Source organism: Protopterus annectens, chromosome 2.part1, assembly GCF_019279795.1.
Source record: "Protopterus annectens isolate FY-2018-M chromosome 2.part1, PAN1.0, whole genome shotgun sequence".
NCBI lineage: Eukaryota > Metazoa > Chordata > Ceratodontiformes > Protopteridae > Protopterus > Protopterus annectens.
Window position 1 is genome coordinate 905,708,175 of NC_056729.1, and position 17,549 is coordinate 905,725,723.

The 17,549-nt window shown below is 38.3% G+C and overlaps 1 protein-coding gene across 9 annotated transcripts in view; it reads left to right on the plus strand.

Moving 5' to 3' along the window:
* The window catches only part of TENM3 (teneurin transmembrane protein 3), a 3,803,041-nt gene that overhangs the window by 1,804,132 nt on the left and 1,981,360 nt on the right, over nucleotides 1-17,549 (plus strand). For all 9 annotated transcript variants that reach the window (XM_044062527.1, XM_044062530.1, XM_044062531.1 and 6 more), the window contains one exon: nucleotides 8,165-8,443. In XM_044062527.1, the coding sequence (XP_043918462.1) occupies nucleotides 8,165-8,443 (279 nt within the window). The remainder of the gene's footprint in view (nucleotides 1-8,164; nucleotides 8,444-17,549) is intronic.

Here is a 17,549-nt window from a genome sequence, read left to right on the forward strand (position 1 = left end):
TACTCACCATCCACCAAGTACTGTTGCAACAATAGATTATTAACCCCTCAGAAAAATAAGTAGACCAGCAACTCCCTACCGGCCAGTGAGCCTGTAAATGAAATAACCCAAGTCACAAGCAGAGCAGGTCATGTGCTCTTAACAGACAAGACAAATATTCTTGAGATTAAAGTTGGTCATATGCAGTTATTCTCTGAAAGACTTGTTTGTCCTAGCTCCCTTTAAAATAACTCATACCAACACCAAAAGACAGTTGATGACCTTTATTAATACAAGCAAATTATTAACTTTATTCACATAACATTAACTGAAGTCTTCAGATTCTTCCAAACAACCTCAGGGCAGCTTACCCACTCACCCTGTCCGAGTCATCCATCAGGGCAGTGTACCCACTCATGCTGTCCAAATCATCCATCAGGGCAGCATGCCTACTCACCTGATCAAACCTTAAACGGACAGCGTACCTGCCCACACTTTCAAATAAGCAGCATCCATATAAGCTCATTTTAATCAAGCAGTGTCCAGTAACTCACTTGATCCCGAAACTCAATGCCATAACCACCAGGGAGAACAGAAGAGGACAATCATGTCCCTCTTCTCGCCCAATAACCCCCCTTAAATATCAGTAAAAACAGGAAGGAGGAAGGGTCACCAACTTGTGCCTAAATGTGACACCACTTCCTCTGCCACAATAATATAAAAACTAAGCCCCCTCCTCAAACCTACATCACTTCCCTTTACTCCCCAATCCAATTATCCCATTAATGGCCAACACCCCACTACCTGACTTAAACTATACACAAAACCCATCCCTCCCCCTTCCTCATTCCTCATATACAACTCCCCTTTTCCTCCCCTTCCCCAAAAGAGGGTCCTGGACAAAGTGTTTTGTCCCAAACCTCATATATAGGCAGAAAATATTAATCATAAATCTCAACTGTTCCAGTTCTTGTAGAATGTCCAAATTTTTGCTAAATATTTTTGGTTTCTTCCTCATAACCTTTGTGGGTTTCTGGCAAATTACCGATGATTGAAGTTACTAAATAAAATAAATAAATGTATCTGAGTTTCAGGCTTTATAGCCTTCTGAAAATGCATGCTAACACAAATCCTGCTATACCAGCAACTTTCAAAGTTTAATAAAGCAATATTTAAAATCTGTCCCTATTTTTGGGCATTTGTCCCTCAATTATTTTAGTCTTTGTCCAGATATCTTGCTCTAAGAGGTTGAGGGGTATGATATTAATGCAGTTGCATTTTTGTGATCCTTATATGCTCAGTGTCACCAGCCAAAATAAACAGGCTAAGAAAGAAGTTATGAGACTAGCTAACAGATAAAGTATTCTCAAAATAAACCACATTCTCTAAAGAGTAAACAAACATGTCTGATTTCAGGACTTCAGAACTGCTGCCATGTGTTATGAGAAAGATATAGAAGCAGAATTCTGAATCAAAAGCATGCAATCGTAAAGAAATGGAGATCTGGAACAGTAGTAACCATTAACATGAAGTTCCATAACCCATGAAAAGCATTAAGAAGATCAAAGGAAGTTATGACTTTGGTGGCCATCCATTCTTCCTCAGATAAACTGAAGGCAATTACCATACTTCTGTTACATGGGAAGGCCATTTTTTAGTACTAGGCAACAGTCTCAAAAGAGGGGTAAGACAACTTGAACATTTGTGATATTTTCATATTTTTGACCCCTCTCCCATTTTCTGCCAGTCATGTGCCACCCCCTTGACCAGTAGACACTTTCATTCCCTTTAACTGGGAAACAATCAGCCAAGAGAGGCTATATCTCAGACATTCCTTAGGGGTTGTTTAGCTTTATTTTTCCTTATATTCTGGCCCTTACCTGATGCGTGGTCTAAGTTAAGCACCAGGGGGATTGGACAAATGCAGGAAGAATATATTGGAATTCAGTGGACAAATTTATTTTTAATTTAAGGCAATTGCATCATTGTAGTAATCCAGGCTGACCAATTTTCCCAAACAGGGTAACTGCAGGAAGCAACACTCCAGAGGACACTCCCAAAGATCAAAGATCCTAACCACTACTGTAAGCATTTGTCCTGCTTTGCATCCACAGTTCTATACATTTTAAGCACTTATTGGATAAGTGAAATGTTCCTGTCTTCCTACTCATGTATAGTGGGTGAAAGTGCTAAACAAGTTATGAGCAGTATATTGTTTCAACAATAAAAAGGATTGTTTTTTAACAGGACTTGTGTTCATTGGATCATCTGTGGTTTCAACGTTGAACTTGTGGATTACTACTTCATGTATTAATTGCCTGATTACCCGAGTCTACATCATATGTTCGAAGTTTTATAACTTCAAACATCATAAAATCGAATTTAAATGTTCAAAGTTGTAGACTTTGAACATATGTACGAAAAAACAAACAAACCCAAAACAAACTGTTGTAGGCAGGGTAGCAAGCCCCCCTGCACCCCCCACGTGTTGGTCTGCACCCCACACCCACCTGGTCTTTAAATATACCAATTCCGAGACCGCACTATAGTGCAGTAAAGGGAAATCTACACCAGTCAGGCAAGTTCCCTTTCCTTTTTTTTTTTTTTTCATATGTTCGATGTTTGAAACTTCAAACATTTAATTTTGATTAATTAACGTTCGAACATATGATATAGACCCGATTACCCCCTTATACAAGTCAGGGTCAAGGCAGAGGTTGAGACTGTCCTAACACTCGTTGGGTACAAATCAAAGGCGCTAATTGGGAGCTAATGTATTATAGAATGTAAACGCACCCACACGTGCACACATACTCATGCATGTGCAAACACACACACACACACACACACACACACACACACACACACACACACACACACACACACACACACACACACACACACACACACACACACACACACACACACACACACACACACACACACACACACACACACACGCACACACACGCACACAGTCTATCGTTTCATGCGCAATTTCACCTAATATCCTCTGTGGGATATTTGAGAAACTGAATCAACTCATCAAAAACATTCACAGGTACAGGGCTGGTCATGCAGGCTCCAACTTCCACCTTGTAATATATTTTGGGTTGCTTCTTATAACACCACTTTTATGAGCTGTTTCATTCTACATATTACTCTCCAGTACTCTCTGCTTTTTCTTATGAATATTTTTTCAGCCCCTTCCTACCAGTTTTATGTAGGTCTGTATGTGACCCATGCAAGCTATTACTGTGTTGGTGTCAGCTATTTTATGAATGCTATAAGATCTGCTAAAAGTTATTTACTCAGATATTTATCATAAGAAGCTTGACGAGGACAGGTCATGGTACAGTTACTTTTTTTGGTAAGTTATTTTTCTTTAATTAATTTTTTATTAAAGGGGCGACTGAACAGGAATAACTCAGGCTTTAGCCCACAAGATTGATGTTATCAAACATGCCGTGACTGCAGTCATTGTATGACAGTGATATAGTGGTGCAGCGGTAGTGTTGTCACCTCACAGCAAGAGGTTCTTCCGTTCGATTCTAGGCTGGAGTGCCTTCTGAGTGGAGTCTGCATGTCCTCCCCGCGGTCGAGTGGCGTTCGAAAGACATGCATGAATGGGCGTGCCTTTGTTGAAGGTTGGGCGTCGAGATGGCACCTTGGCACCATAAAAATCTACTGCCAATCATTAGTGGACCAGAGTTCTGCTGTGGCGACCCCTAACCAGGAAAAGCTGAAAAGAAAAAATAAGTTTGGAAAAAAATGTACACATTTAAGTTACAGAATCTCAAAGGAAGAACAACCACTTCTTCTGCCAACAAAGCTTCAGAAAAAAGTGCAACAGGAATTGTAAGATATACTTGGAGCATCTCTTCTTCCACCATAGACAGTTACACACATCAAACAGGATAGAATAATTGCCTATAAGCTCCCTTCTACTCAAGTATTTTATAAATCTCCTACTTTGTTCTTCAGCAAACTGTAGTTAGCAGCTGCACCAACTGTCTGTTCCTGACAGCTTTGGCTTTGGTCTAATATAGAATGTCTTGCACAGTCTCAGAACAGCTGATAGTCTAATACCTGATGCCATGGGGGGGGGGGTTCAAATTTCTGAGATTCACATATGGGACTCCATTGTAGCAGCAGTGTTTTAGTCATATATGTGAAGCTATGGCATTATTATTTGGGATACTGATATGCTAGTGGCAGCCTCCCCCCAAAGTAATGACCAACAAAAATATGAATTTACAAAAAACTGATGGGGGAATAAAATTTAAAAAAAAAACACAAAAGCCCTCATTGACTAGCTGCCTGTTACCTTCAGTTACTTATAAGTACAAACCTGCTACATCAAATGGTAAATCTGGCCTTGTCATTTTATAATAAATGTGTTTAACTTTGGTTTATAGAATCTGTACCCAAACTGGGAATTTTTTCGTATGCATAGTAGATTACAGTTTTCTACAGGTTTTTAATCATTGCTTCTAGTCAGTATATATGGCTTTACTCAGCAGTTTTTATTTAGTCTTTTACTCTTCCTTTTAGATAGCAGTTGTCATTTTCACAATAACTATGGAGAACCAGAACAAATTTTATCCCTCAGTTTAAGCACTAATAACTTGGAGAAAAGTATGAAGTCCACAATTACGAGGTTCGCTCTTATATGCATTCCATACAACTGGTTTACATTGGGGTTCCTGATAATACTGGGTATATCTCTATGGGTACATGGTTTTGTTGTTACAGTTCCACTGAAATCCAGCCATATGACTTTGTAGACTTGTCCCGTATGTGATATCATAGTATTTTGCACTAACATCACAGCTTTTGACAAAAAATTTGAGCAAGTTTAGCACAACAGGAAGAAGTTATTAAGGACAGATGAACTCTTCAGGAACAAAGGAATTAGGCCAGATTCATAAACATACTGTGATGTGTGCATGTCTGCACACACATTGTAGTAGGTTGTTTAGATTCAGTAAGCACTCTTACATGGTGCTGCATGGTCTTCTAACATGAAGAAGTGCAGCAACATGAAGGCTCACCCCAAGGCCATGTAGCATGCTAATGAGGACTTCCATGGGAAAGGCATATACTAATTAGCCATGTGCTCTCTCTCCCCAGAAAGACCCAGGAAGCCATTTATTTGCCAGAGTGTTTGAAAAAAAGCAGTCAGCCATATAGAGAGGCACAACCATTCCCACCATGTTGTGGTAGCATACACAACTAAAAGTCTTTTTCAGCTGCAAACATGAGCATGGGGAGGGGGTCCAGGGGACCACTAGACACCAAGACTTACTGTAAAACTGCCATAATGTCACCAGTGTCAAAATGGGGATTGGTAGTGGGGTGAACCACCAGATACCAGGGAGAAAGTTGACAAGTGCCATACCAGCACCACCAATACTATGGGACAAGGGACTGGGATGATACACACTCTACAGTGCCATTCCAGCACCAATGTTATCAGAGGGATTGGGGTGCATTAGATACCAGGGACTAATGCCCTAAGCCACAGAACAGCATGACAGGGATGGGGGAAAACACTAGACAGACTCTTAAATGCTGTAGTGGCACCAACCACAGTATGGGGATCAGGGCTGGGGAAACCAGCAGGCCACCAGGGAATACTTTACCATAATGCCAAGAGCGTTATTATGGGGATCAGGAGGTGAGGAAAAATTGAACACCAGTGATCATCTCTAAAGTGCCATAATGGCACCAGTGTTACTTTGGAAACATGGGTTGGGAGTATCCACTAAACACCTGGGTAAACTCCTAAGGCACACACACAGCATAATGGTGATTGGGGGGTAAGTCACCAGATATCAGGGCTTACATTCTTAAGTGCTGTAATGGCACCGATAGTACTACAGTGCGAAGGGATGCACTGGACCTTCAGGGCTGACTCTTTAAAGTGCCATAATGACACTGACGTGGTAATGGTCAACAAACATTAAGAAATACACTAGACAGCCTAGGTCTAACTCACACGTGTCTAAATTTCACTAAAGTGTTATGGGTGGTGGGTGAACACATCAGTTTACAGCAGATACAGAGACTGTTTGTGTGTGTGTGTGTGTGTGTGTGTGTGTGTGTGTGTGTGTGTGTGTGTGTGTGTGTGTGTGTGTGTGTGTGTGTGTGTATTTGTGATTGCATACATGCATGAGAGAGTGACAGGGCAGTATTCCACTGCCTACATGAGCCACAGAACACTACTGTGATATACTGATCAGTCATAATCTGCACATTGTGGTGTACTTATAATTTAGGAGACATGCAAGTTAGCCAATAATGAGGTCCATCCTTGTCACAGCTAGCATGTTTCTTAATTGCAGAATGGCACTTTGCAATGGTAGGGCCTTTTTAGCTAGCTAGGGGCTTTACTGGATTTGCAGGATTGTTTTAATTCATATTACATTAGTGATACATAATGAAAATGAGAAACCCAATTCATGACTGGTAGTATTAATTCAACACTTTTTTTGTAAAGCTGTTCCAAAGATGTGAGCATTTAAGTTTTAAATGCTTCACATAAGAAGTCTTGCTGTGAACAAACCTCAGCAGACTGTGCAGATATAATTTGCACAAAGCAGCAGAGACTTGAGTATTTATAAAAAGTGTATTACAAAAAAGTCCAGAAGCAAAATAGAAAGACATCCTGTAATAATTAATTATGCTATGTAGGCAGAGAGGGAGAATAAGTTTATTACTCTGGTCATAAATGCTCAGCATAAAAAAGCTATAAGCGTCTTCTGATGTTCAATGAAGGTGATGGATTATTGTTATATCTTGAAGATACATTTATGAAAAATCTGACATTTGAAACAACATGACTGTACATTTAGATGCTTATTTCATAGTGGAGGTCAGGATAGCATAAGGCACTCTTTTAAGTTTTGTGTAACTGCATGTCTTGGCTCAACGCAGTAACATTTATGAATCAGAATCTCTAGTACTTATCATGTGGGCATAACGTCAGTCATGGGGGCGCCAGCTAGAAGGCAGCTTACCTTGGCTGGAAAAGCATATAATGCATAACTCTAGGTATAAGTCCAATAAATATCTTTTCTGCTGCAGTGTGAAGTATTGTCAAAGATCAGCGGCACATATAGTAGAGAAGGAAGAGTCTGCCTTTCTCTCTATTTGTTGATACAAGCATAACATGAAATACTTGTAAGAGAAAACAGTAAGAGAAGCAGGTGCATATTTATTTCTCTATTTAGAAATGATCTAACAAATAGCATGTTATACTGCCAGAAGTAGACTGCTAATTTAAGTGACTAGCCGCTAAAATGTGCTGTAGATTAGTGAATTCTTTGATCTTTAAGTCACATTATTTATTCTTTTTTTCTTTCACATATTTCCCAAACTGCCTTTAGAAGTTTCACACTGCATCATCATTCTTTTTTAGTGACTTTGTTTTTAAATAATGTCAAGTGCTAAAGTATTCTGTACTAATGAGCTACCTTAGCGACTTTGCAGTGCTTGTTGCATTTTTCACAGTAACATTTTGAGCTTCCTTTAATTCAGGATTTTACTTTTATGGTAAATTTATCTAGTAGTTTGCCTTTTTATGTGCATGCATGCCTTGATGCGTACATACCCTCAATGCATTTCTTTCTGGCCTTGAAATATCAATGTGGGAAATGTGTGCAGGTAAGCCTTGGTTCCCCTTTAAGATTATTTTACACCAAAAGTTTAATTTACTCTAATAGGAAAGATCCTCTTATCTGGGAATGTACAGGCATCAGACAAATTACATCCCAAAAAGGGAGGCTTTCTATGTTTGCAGAATTCAGGTTAAGGTAACAAATAATCCAAACAAAACATACCTATCAGGTTTCACTCGCTTTTCAAAGGTACAATCTATCAGATGCCTGAGGAGGCCTCTTTTGGGTAAAGAATGATCCTGTCAAGATTTTACCTGTCAAATTATATTTCACTGCAATGATAGAGTACTTTGTAGATTAAGAAGTTGACAAGGTGGTGTTAAAATATGACAATAGCTAGTTGTATAAGGTCATCCCAGAAGCAAAAGACCACTTGAGTGTGACATAAGAAAAGCTTAATGAACCACTTTGTATGATACTTGAGTAAGATGTAAACTTTTAGTGACTGCCTGTTGAGATTTGAAGTGAAAAAATGACTTTTGTTACTCTTTGTTTGTATACAGGACAGAACTTTACCCTGAGGCAGTTAGGAGTGTGTGAACCAGCTACTCGTCGAGGGTTGGCTTTTTGTGCAGAAATGGGGCTGCCTCACCGGGGTTATTCCATCAGCGCAGGCTCAGATGCTGACACGGAAAATGAAGGAGTCATGTCTCCGGAGCATGCCATGAGACTTTGGGGCAGGGGGGTCAAATCAGGGCGCAATTCCTGTCTGTCAAGTCGATCTAACTCGGCGCTCACCTTAACCGATACAGAGCATGAAAACAAGTCTGACAGTGAGAACGGTGAGTTACATATTTTATGTTCAATAATTACTTTGCCAGTCAGTAATCATATGAGACTTGATGTTTTTATATTTTTTTAAAGCATTATGTCTTGGGTGTCATAACTGCAGGAGCAGTACGTGTTCAGCATCAAATAGCCACGTTATGCAGGCAACATATGTGTTGTTTTAAGTACTTCTTAGAAAGCCATTTCTTCAAAGCTCAAATCCTGAGGTTTCTTTAGTTGAGGATAGCAGTAAAATCTGTGTGTCAGCAAGAATGATAATATGATTAATGATGCTAGATTTGATGATTTGTATGTCAGATGGGTACTGAAAACACCAGCTATCTCAGACCACGTCACCTGTTACTCCCTGTTGAAAGATGCAGAGCAAGGGGTCATAAAGGTAACCCTATTTGGCCATCCTGTTATCAAAGATATCATTGATGCTTTGTAAAGGAGGTTGAAGAATTGTTGGATGGATGAGAGAGAACAAAGAATGGATTAACTGACCTTGGAGGCAGAAGAATAAATCTGATGAATCTTGAAGCTTAACTGAAGAGAACAGCCAGAATTTGGCAAAGGACTGGAATGTGACTTTTCTTAGGCACCAGGGGATTCATTTACTATATTAATTAAATCTGTAACTATGGATGGGTTAATAAAATTCCATGCAAGTGTTACAGCAAGGTTTAATTACTCGATACACAAATCTATATTATCACAACACTGGTATAACTCTCTCTCTCTCTCTCTCTCTCTATATATATATATATATATATATATATATATATATATATATACACAAATGGAATTCACTTTAGAAGAAAATTTAGCACTTTCCTGTGGAAATAGCTGTTATTCATTTTCTTAGAATGGGTAATAAAATGTTACAACTTCTGAACTGTATTAAATATATGACAGAAATCAGTGAAGGAAAAGATTTACAGGACATGGTTGTGCATCAGTGTATATTGACTGCAGCATATTCCACATCTCATCTTATATTATTTTGCATGTCAAAATGTAACATCAGAATTCCTCAGAAAATCATGCACATTTACTACATAGCACTGTTTATCAGAGTTAGGAATAGTATCTCCTAGACAGCTGACTTAAGCAATCTTCTTAAAAAAATCAAAATGTGCAATAAATGAATTTACTTAAATAATTATTATAATGTAATGGAGACTAGCATATATTATATATAATTATAAGGCACTGCAATGTAACCCAAGTCATTGCACTTCCAGCAAGAATAAACAAAAACTTAGGAACACTACTATGAACCTGCCACATCCCAATTGTTTTTGAAGGGCGGCAAGCCCCATGCAGCCTTTGTTTAGGGGCTACTTATTCCTCACTCTCACAACTATATATTTACTGACTAGAAGATCATGCGATAGTCAAGAGAGGAGAACATTCCTACTACTGTTTCCCAGACATTCGAACAAATACCATCCCCACTGAAACCGAGGAAAATGCTCTTCAAAGCAGTGTTGTCCAGCCATATATATCTATATCTGTCTGTCTATCTATCTAGCTATCTATCTATCTATACATAGAGAGAGATAGGTATATCTTTACATTGCACTATTAATAATTGAGTTCAACTTTCCACTTCCATCTTCTACCAACAAAACTCAGACATTAGCTTTACCACAGGTCCACAGAGGGAGATTTCTCCCACATGCACACAGTACTATTCATCTGTGGTACAGGGTTTAGCATGGGTTCTGGGGAGAGCAAAGACACAATTCTCACTTTTGGAAGTTTCATTAAGAAGGGCCATGCTATGTTTGACTATGTCTGTAAATACAAAGACAGATTGACCACATGCAGTGTTCCCTTTGTATGTGTGTGCATGTGTGTATACATACATACTTATATATGGGTCCCCTACAGATGTTCGAAATTCCAAAAATCCGAAGCCCATATGGCTGAGACCATATGTTCGACTTTTGAAATTTAGAACGTTCTGAAAGGACAGCTCCTCATTGCACGGAATGGGAGAATTTCCATTTACTGCATTGTAGTGCGATCTCAGAGTTGTTATATTAAAGTTAAGGGGGTGTAGCCCCCACAGGGGGTGCAGGGGTGCATAGCCCCCCCTGCTAGCAGCTTTAAAATAATGTAGTGTTTTCTTTTTATTATTTTTTTGCATGTTCAAAATTTCAGGAGTCAAACATATGGTCTTGGCCATATGGGTTTCGGCTTTCTGAAATGTCAATCATGTATAGTAGACCCATATATATATATATATATATATATATATATATATATATATATATATATATATATATATTTTTTTTTTCCAGACAGCTCATCAAACATGTGTTGCATCATCTTACTAAAGTGCCATTTTGTAGGAGGTTGTACTACACTTACTGTGGGAATTTTCCCTTTCTCCAGTGTTGTGAGAGCTTAGCTTTGTATAAGTGCGTGTTGGGGGTTGTGAGCAGGAAGCTTGCATATCTGCAAAAAAAAGTTGATATTTTATGCTTCATGTAGTTTATGTAGAACTACACTCTCATCTATCTATCTATATACATATACATGTGCATATGTATACATACACACACACACACACATATATATATATATATATATATATATATATATATATATATATATATACTAACTTACAATATGTTTCAGAAGATGTAGCAGTGCAGTAGATGAGAACATATTCATATCATATCATACCACCAGGCCAGTACGCTCCAGCAACAAAAATCAATTACAGGTAACTAGAACCAGGAACTCTGCTGGAGAAGCTCTCTTCTCCTACTCCATAGCAAAATTATCGAATACCTTTCCTCACATTATAACTTTTGTGTCATCATGCACTAACTTCAAGGCTGCTCTAAAATCTCATCTAAAAGAGCACTGGGCATACCTCTGTAACAAACCTCTCTAACATCTCTACCCCAACCTCTCCTATCCCTTTCTTTCACCCCTCTAACTACCTTGGATTGCAGCCAAATATATTGCTTGTAGACCTATATCTCAGCTGTAATCTTAGCCACTGTTATTCAAGGGTAATAGCTGCTAGCTTAGCTATTAAAATACTTGCTAGTCTTTATGGCACCAATAATATAAGTGTTGTACCATTTAACTAAATACTTAATTTCATTTTGAACTATAACTCTTTACTACTATTGTTAAACAAAACCTACCTATACTTCTTGTAACTTGTAATTAATTGTTGTTTTTAATTGTTGCTTTTATTGTGGAGCTTTACTCCCTGGGCCTCCGCTGAAAAAGGACCTGTGTCCAGTCGGATTTTCCCAGTCAGCAATGTAAATAAATACATTAAATAAATAAGTGGAAATTTATTTGCCATTGAAAACTGTTAAAACAAAAGTGGAAGAATGCGTGTGTTGAAAAGTGGGAACCAGGACAATTTAGCACAACCTGCCTATAGGAAGTTGAACTCAACTAGTATTCCATTAAGAATCTAGATGGATAATTGCAGAATTGCAATACTCAGCCACAGATAAAAACCTTTCACAGCTTCTTGCAGATCCTGAATAGTATTTTATGACAGAATAGGAACCTTGAAGGATTTAAAGACCACACGCAAGGCAAGACAAAAATAGCAGCATTAAGTCTCATAAAGCTAATGTAGTGTTAGCTGCACTTAGGGCTAGTGTAAAGTTTGTAATGCAAATACTGGAGAGTGCAGGAATGTTACCCACAGTGGTGTGGGAAGAGTAGATACGCCTCCTGCTCCATAGTGCCTTAAAATGCTGTGGATGCGAACATTTAACGTTATTGTAAATGTAAAATAGCACATTATGTAGTGTTTGCTACTAAGCACAGAGAACAGAGCTGGGGAGACACTTCACTAGGACTGAGCAAGCACAATCTGTCATTGGAAGTGGGAGTGTCTTTATAGCAGTGCTTGACTAGTAATGCACATAAAGATCTGTTCCATCAGTATCATTTTGGTTTTGGAGGTTCATCTTTGCCTACCATCTTGGAAAGGTGAAATAATGGTAATATTTTCAAAACAAACAAATTGCAGTTACTTTATTATCTGTGAGGTATCTGTGCAGTGGGTGATGGAGTTTGAACTAATAGAGACAAATGTGAATTTTTTAGTAAAGAATTACCTGGCTAAGTGGGTTCATAAGTTTACTAGACTAATCAGAGTCTATATCAGAAGTGTCTAGGCAAATGAATGTGTCATTCAACAGAATGGTATATCTCGTATGGGATACTACTGTTGTGAAACAGACTCCCCGTCCACATCAGACAAAGTTCATCCCTGTGGATTTTCAAGTATAGCTTAGATCTGCGGATGGAAAACAGAAAATGTTCCCCAGTACTACCCCCTGTATTAATGATTTAGCCCATGCATGGGTCCCTTCAAATTATCTGTTATATGATCCCATTTATTGTCATTGGAGTAATATATATTTATCAACCATGGGATGGGTAAAGCAAACCTATAACCAAATGGGATGGGTTATTTTGAACACAAAAGGGGAAGTTATCTGGGCTTAAAATGGCAAGCAGGACAGCTAGCCTAGCTGTTTTAGTAGCTAGAGTTGGTAAACTATTGCAAGAAATATGCAGCATTTATTGGTGGTGCTGTATCTGCTAAAAGCCCTGAAGTAGAATTAATTTACTCAAAAATGATAGCTGCAAGCACTTATTCTTATCACCCAAGTAGATGATATATTAGTTGAAGTGTTTACCCTTCACTTTAATCCTTCTAGGGCTATTAGATTGGCATGTGTTGCATCATCTTACTAAATTGTCACTTTTGTTCTGTAAATTCCTGGAGGATGTACGAAAACCACACTTAGTTCATCACCACTGCTAACAATTGAGTGCAATCTATTCAAATTATCATGTACATATTAAGCCTGGTCTTTGGAGTAGAGTAGAGACGTTTCACCAGTACCTACTTGGGAATACATATCTAACTGGTAACAAATCATCAACCACTCATGCCCATTGTTCACCAGAGAAGTTGGATACCATCAATTACGGCAGCAGCTTACCTACACTAATGGCCATTGTTCACCAGAGAAGTTGGATACCATCAATTACGGCAGCAGCTTACCTACACTAATGCCCATTGTTCACCAGAGAAGTTGGATACCATCAATTACGCCAGAAGCTTACCTACACTTATGGCCATTGTTCACCAGAGAAGTTGGATACCATCAATTACGGCAGCAGCTTACCTACACTAATGGCCATTGTTCACCAGAGAAGTTGGATACCATCAATTACGGCAGCAGCTTACCTACACTAATGGCCATTGTTCACCAGAGAAGATGGATACCATCAATTACGGCAGCAGCTTACCTACACTTATGGCCATTGTTCACCAGAGAAGTTGGATACCATCAATTACGGCAGCAGCTTACCTACACTAATGGCCATTGTTCACCAGAGAAGTTGGATACCATCAATTACGCCAGAAGCTTACCTACACTCATGCCCATTGTTCACCAGAGAAGTTGGATACCATCAATTACGGCAGCAGCTTACCTACACTAATGGCCATTGTTCACCAGAGAAGTTGGATACCATCAATTACGGCAACAGCTTACCTACACTAATGGCCATTGTTCACCAAAGAAGTTGGATACCATCAATTACGGCAGCAGCTTACCTACACTAATGGCCATTGTTCCTAAGAACAAATTGCTGTTGTGTTCAGTATATGGTAGAAAAATCTACATGGCAGTGCTGAGAGACTCTCTTGTTTTAGAAACCAGAATGCCAAATACTAAACATTATCCAAACAGAAACCTGATGAAATTTCTTGTGTTGATGGTGTGTAAGACTGTTTTAAAATAATGGCTTAAAGAAGATAACCATACTTTGCATCTGCAGCTAGGAAAAGGCCAGTTGTCCATACAAGGAGATCTTTTATGTGGTTGCAGAGTGATAAACTCTTGAGTATTAAAATCCATTGCAGATATTTGGAGACTGATAATGAAGCCTGCAACTCATAATTTCATACAACATCCACTAGGTGTTATCAAAAATTGTACTTCATATCAAATGCATCAAAATGTGACAATTGGCTGTTGATATCATGGGGACGTATTCAGGCCTATTTCACCATACTACTCATGGGCTTTATATTTCTTATTATTATTGGCACACTTGCCTGCTAGCATCTTCATTAATGCAGTGTTGTCAAACAGGTTAAATATGTAAGAAAATCAGTTTACTGAGCATGTTGAGTTTTGCTTTACTTGTTCAATTGAATACCACTTTTATACTTTCAAGATATTGAATTGCACATCTGGATTCCATGAATTCAGAAATACAATAAACGTAACCATGTTGGTCACTGTCTGACACTGAATCATAGCATAGTGCTAGCGGTGTGGTGCAGTCAGAGGTGCCTGTAAAACTTTCACCATAGCTACACTGTAGGCATCAGACCTACATTTGATGTGTTTGTTGCCATGTGATTCAATAAGTTCTCACCAAAACAGGAAATGGAAGATTTTATTATGTTGATTCCCATCTTTAATCATCATCATCATCATCAAGCCCCTTTTTCCCATTTTTTACATGGGGCTGGGATGTCAGGTCAATTGCCACCACCTCTTTCAATTCATGCTACTCCCCTAACTTTTTCAACAGTCATGCCTCACTGTCACAGGTCTTCTCTCATGTAATGCTTCCACATCTTTGCTGAATGTCCTCATTTCCACCCATTTCATTCCAGTGAGAACACATAACACTGGCTAAATAGTTTTTTCATTGACATCAATACTTTACAATCTCATAGTTAGTATATTTAGAAATTTGGCAGTGTGGGTGGCTTGTTCCCTGTATATATGTACTATTTAAGCTGTGCATCTTATTATTTATTTATTTGTTTGTTTGTTTGTTTACAAATTTTATGTAAAGATGTCCAATGAGATGTACTTCAGAGTTATATCAGTATACTCTGCTGCGGGGGTTGGAATAATTAGTGGCTAGAGGGATCTGTGTGGTCTTTACCACGTCTGAAAAGATGGCCACAGCGTTACACTAGATATTATGAAGAAATGTCTTGTCCACTCAAATTTCTGTATGATAATGGTCCTCACTTCATATCTAAGGGATTCTTAATGAAAATTGCACTCAGCAATTAATATATTCTCCCCACCATCCAGCCATGGACAGGTTAGCCGAAAAGTTTGCTATAAACATTTACAAAAACTATTAATGGCATAAGTTAACTGTAATAAAGTGCACATGCCAGATCTGCATCCCTGGTTGGATGGATATCCACATACATAACCCCAGAAGTATGAGGACCAGAGCCATGAGAAGGACTGCACCCCCCCCCCAAAAAAAAAGGTGGATGCCCAGTAGCACACCCTAAGCTCTGCATTAACCATTATGGATAACTAATGCCATGCTTCTTGAAGAATGAGTTACATTTTCTCTATGCTGGGAGTGATTCATGACTCCATGCATGTTCCATGAGGGACAATCAACTCAGGCCTCAGGCCACCATTTAGTGTTGACCACTCTCATTCTCTAAGGGGGAAAGATTTCAGGAAGCATATCCTGGGTTCCCAGAAGGAACACAGCATTTCAAAGTTACTGAGTGTATTGATAACAGCCACAGTTCCAAACTAAATGGAGTTGCAGTTACTCTTCAGGGCACACACATGTTCAGGTCTAAAATTGCCACAAAAAGTTGGCATAAGATGAATATACCATGTTTTGTCTGCAGGGATTTAACTTTGTAAAAAATGTGATGAAATTTCACATGGCAAGTAAACTAATATCATGAATGATATTTTCACTGAATAATACTGAATTACTGATCATTGGTATTATTGATAAATTACTGATCATTGGCATTACATCTACAGTGTATTGCATTATCATCATTAAGTATTCAGTTACTAATTATTATTAGTACTGGTGATAACCTCCGAGTATCATTGCCTGAATATGTGGTAGCATATAAAAGTGTGTTTTAAATGTAATCAAATGGCAATCCTTAAATGGTTTACATAATTTGCCTGAAACACGAGAAATAGTAGCTTAGCTGACTCTGCCATTCCTATGCTTATGTGTATGCTCTTCTAGCTTGTCACACTGCCTAACATTCAGACAGCAAGTAGAAGAACAGTTAACTTTTGTACATTTCTCATGCTGGTTTCATTATATTATATTATTTAAATTGTAAACGAAGTTTAGTTTGAACACAGAATAGTTTGTTACAGGAATGGTGTCTGACATCAGTTATCAATTGTGCATTTGGAGGTGTATGGAGTGCAGATAGAATTAAGCTATAGAACAGATTATTCTAAATGTGACCCACGCTTGCTTCATTTGCTATATCTTTCGCTACTCGTCAGGTGCTGGGCTTTAATAAGTTGTATTGGTTTCACAAGCTGTGCAGCCCTATCCTTTCCCCTCATTGATTAAGACATGGGGCGTATTTCAAGAAAGAAGCTGGGATGTGTTTACTTATTCTTGTCAAAGTCCCTAAGTGAGCACTATAATACAAGCTTAACTGAATGCACAACACAAATGCCCTGAGACTGCAGTGCACAGCTGTTGTGTCAGTTTCAGTTTGTATTGTATACCACTTAAAAGAAAACAGCGTGTGTGCCTACTAGGAAGTAAAAAAAAAATAATGAATGTGCTTTATGGGAGACTTAAGGAATTATTAATTTACACATTACATAGTGTACATTACATCTTATTAAAGGTTAGCAAGGCTAGATGTTCCTTACATTTTTTTCTGAATGGTCTCAAACTTTTTTTTTAATAGTCTTTCAACATGCTTTTTTATTTCCCTTTGTTGTATTTCTAGACAGCATAAAATGCCAATTAAACTTAGCTATGTGGTTTCAGCTGCAATACGATGCACTCGACCTGTAAGACAAAATGAAACAGGGAGATTTGGGAATGTTATCTTATGTTGTCAGCTTCTGCGGAGTAACTGGGTTATTTACTCTGTCAGTACTACATTACATTTTAGCACTGAGAAGTTAGGACTTGTCTTATTTGGTAATAACATTACTATTCTCCTAGTATACTTGTGATGTCTGTGTGTAAACTTTAAAAATAAAATGCTATTGCTGCAGGTACAATTTCATCCTTGAGCTTTTACTTGATCTAGTTAATGACTGA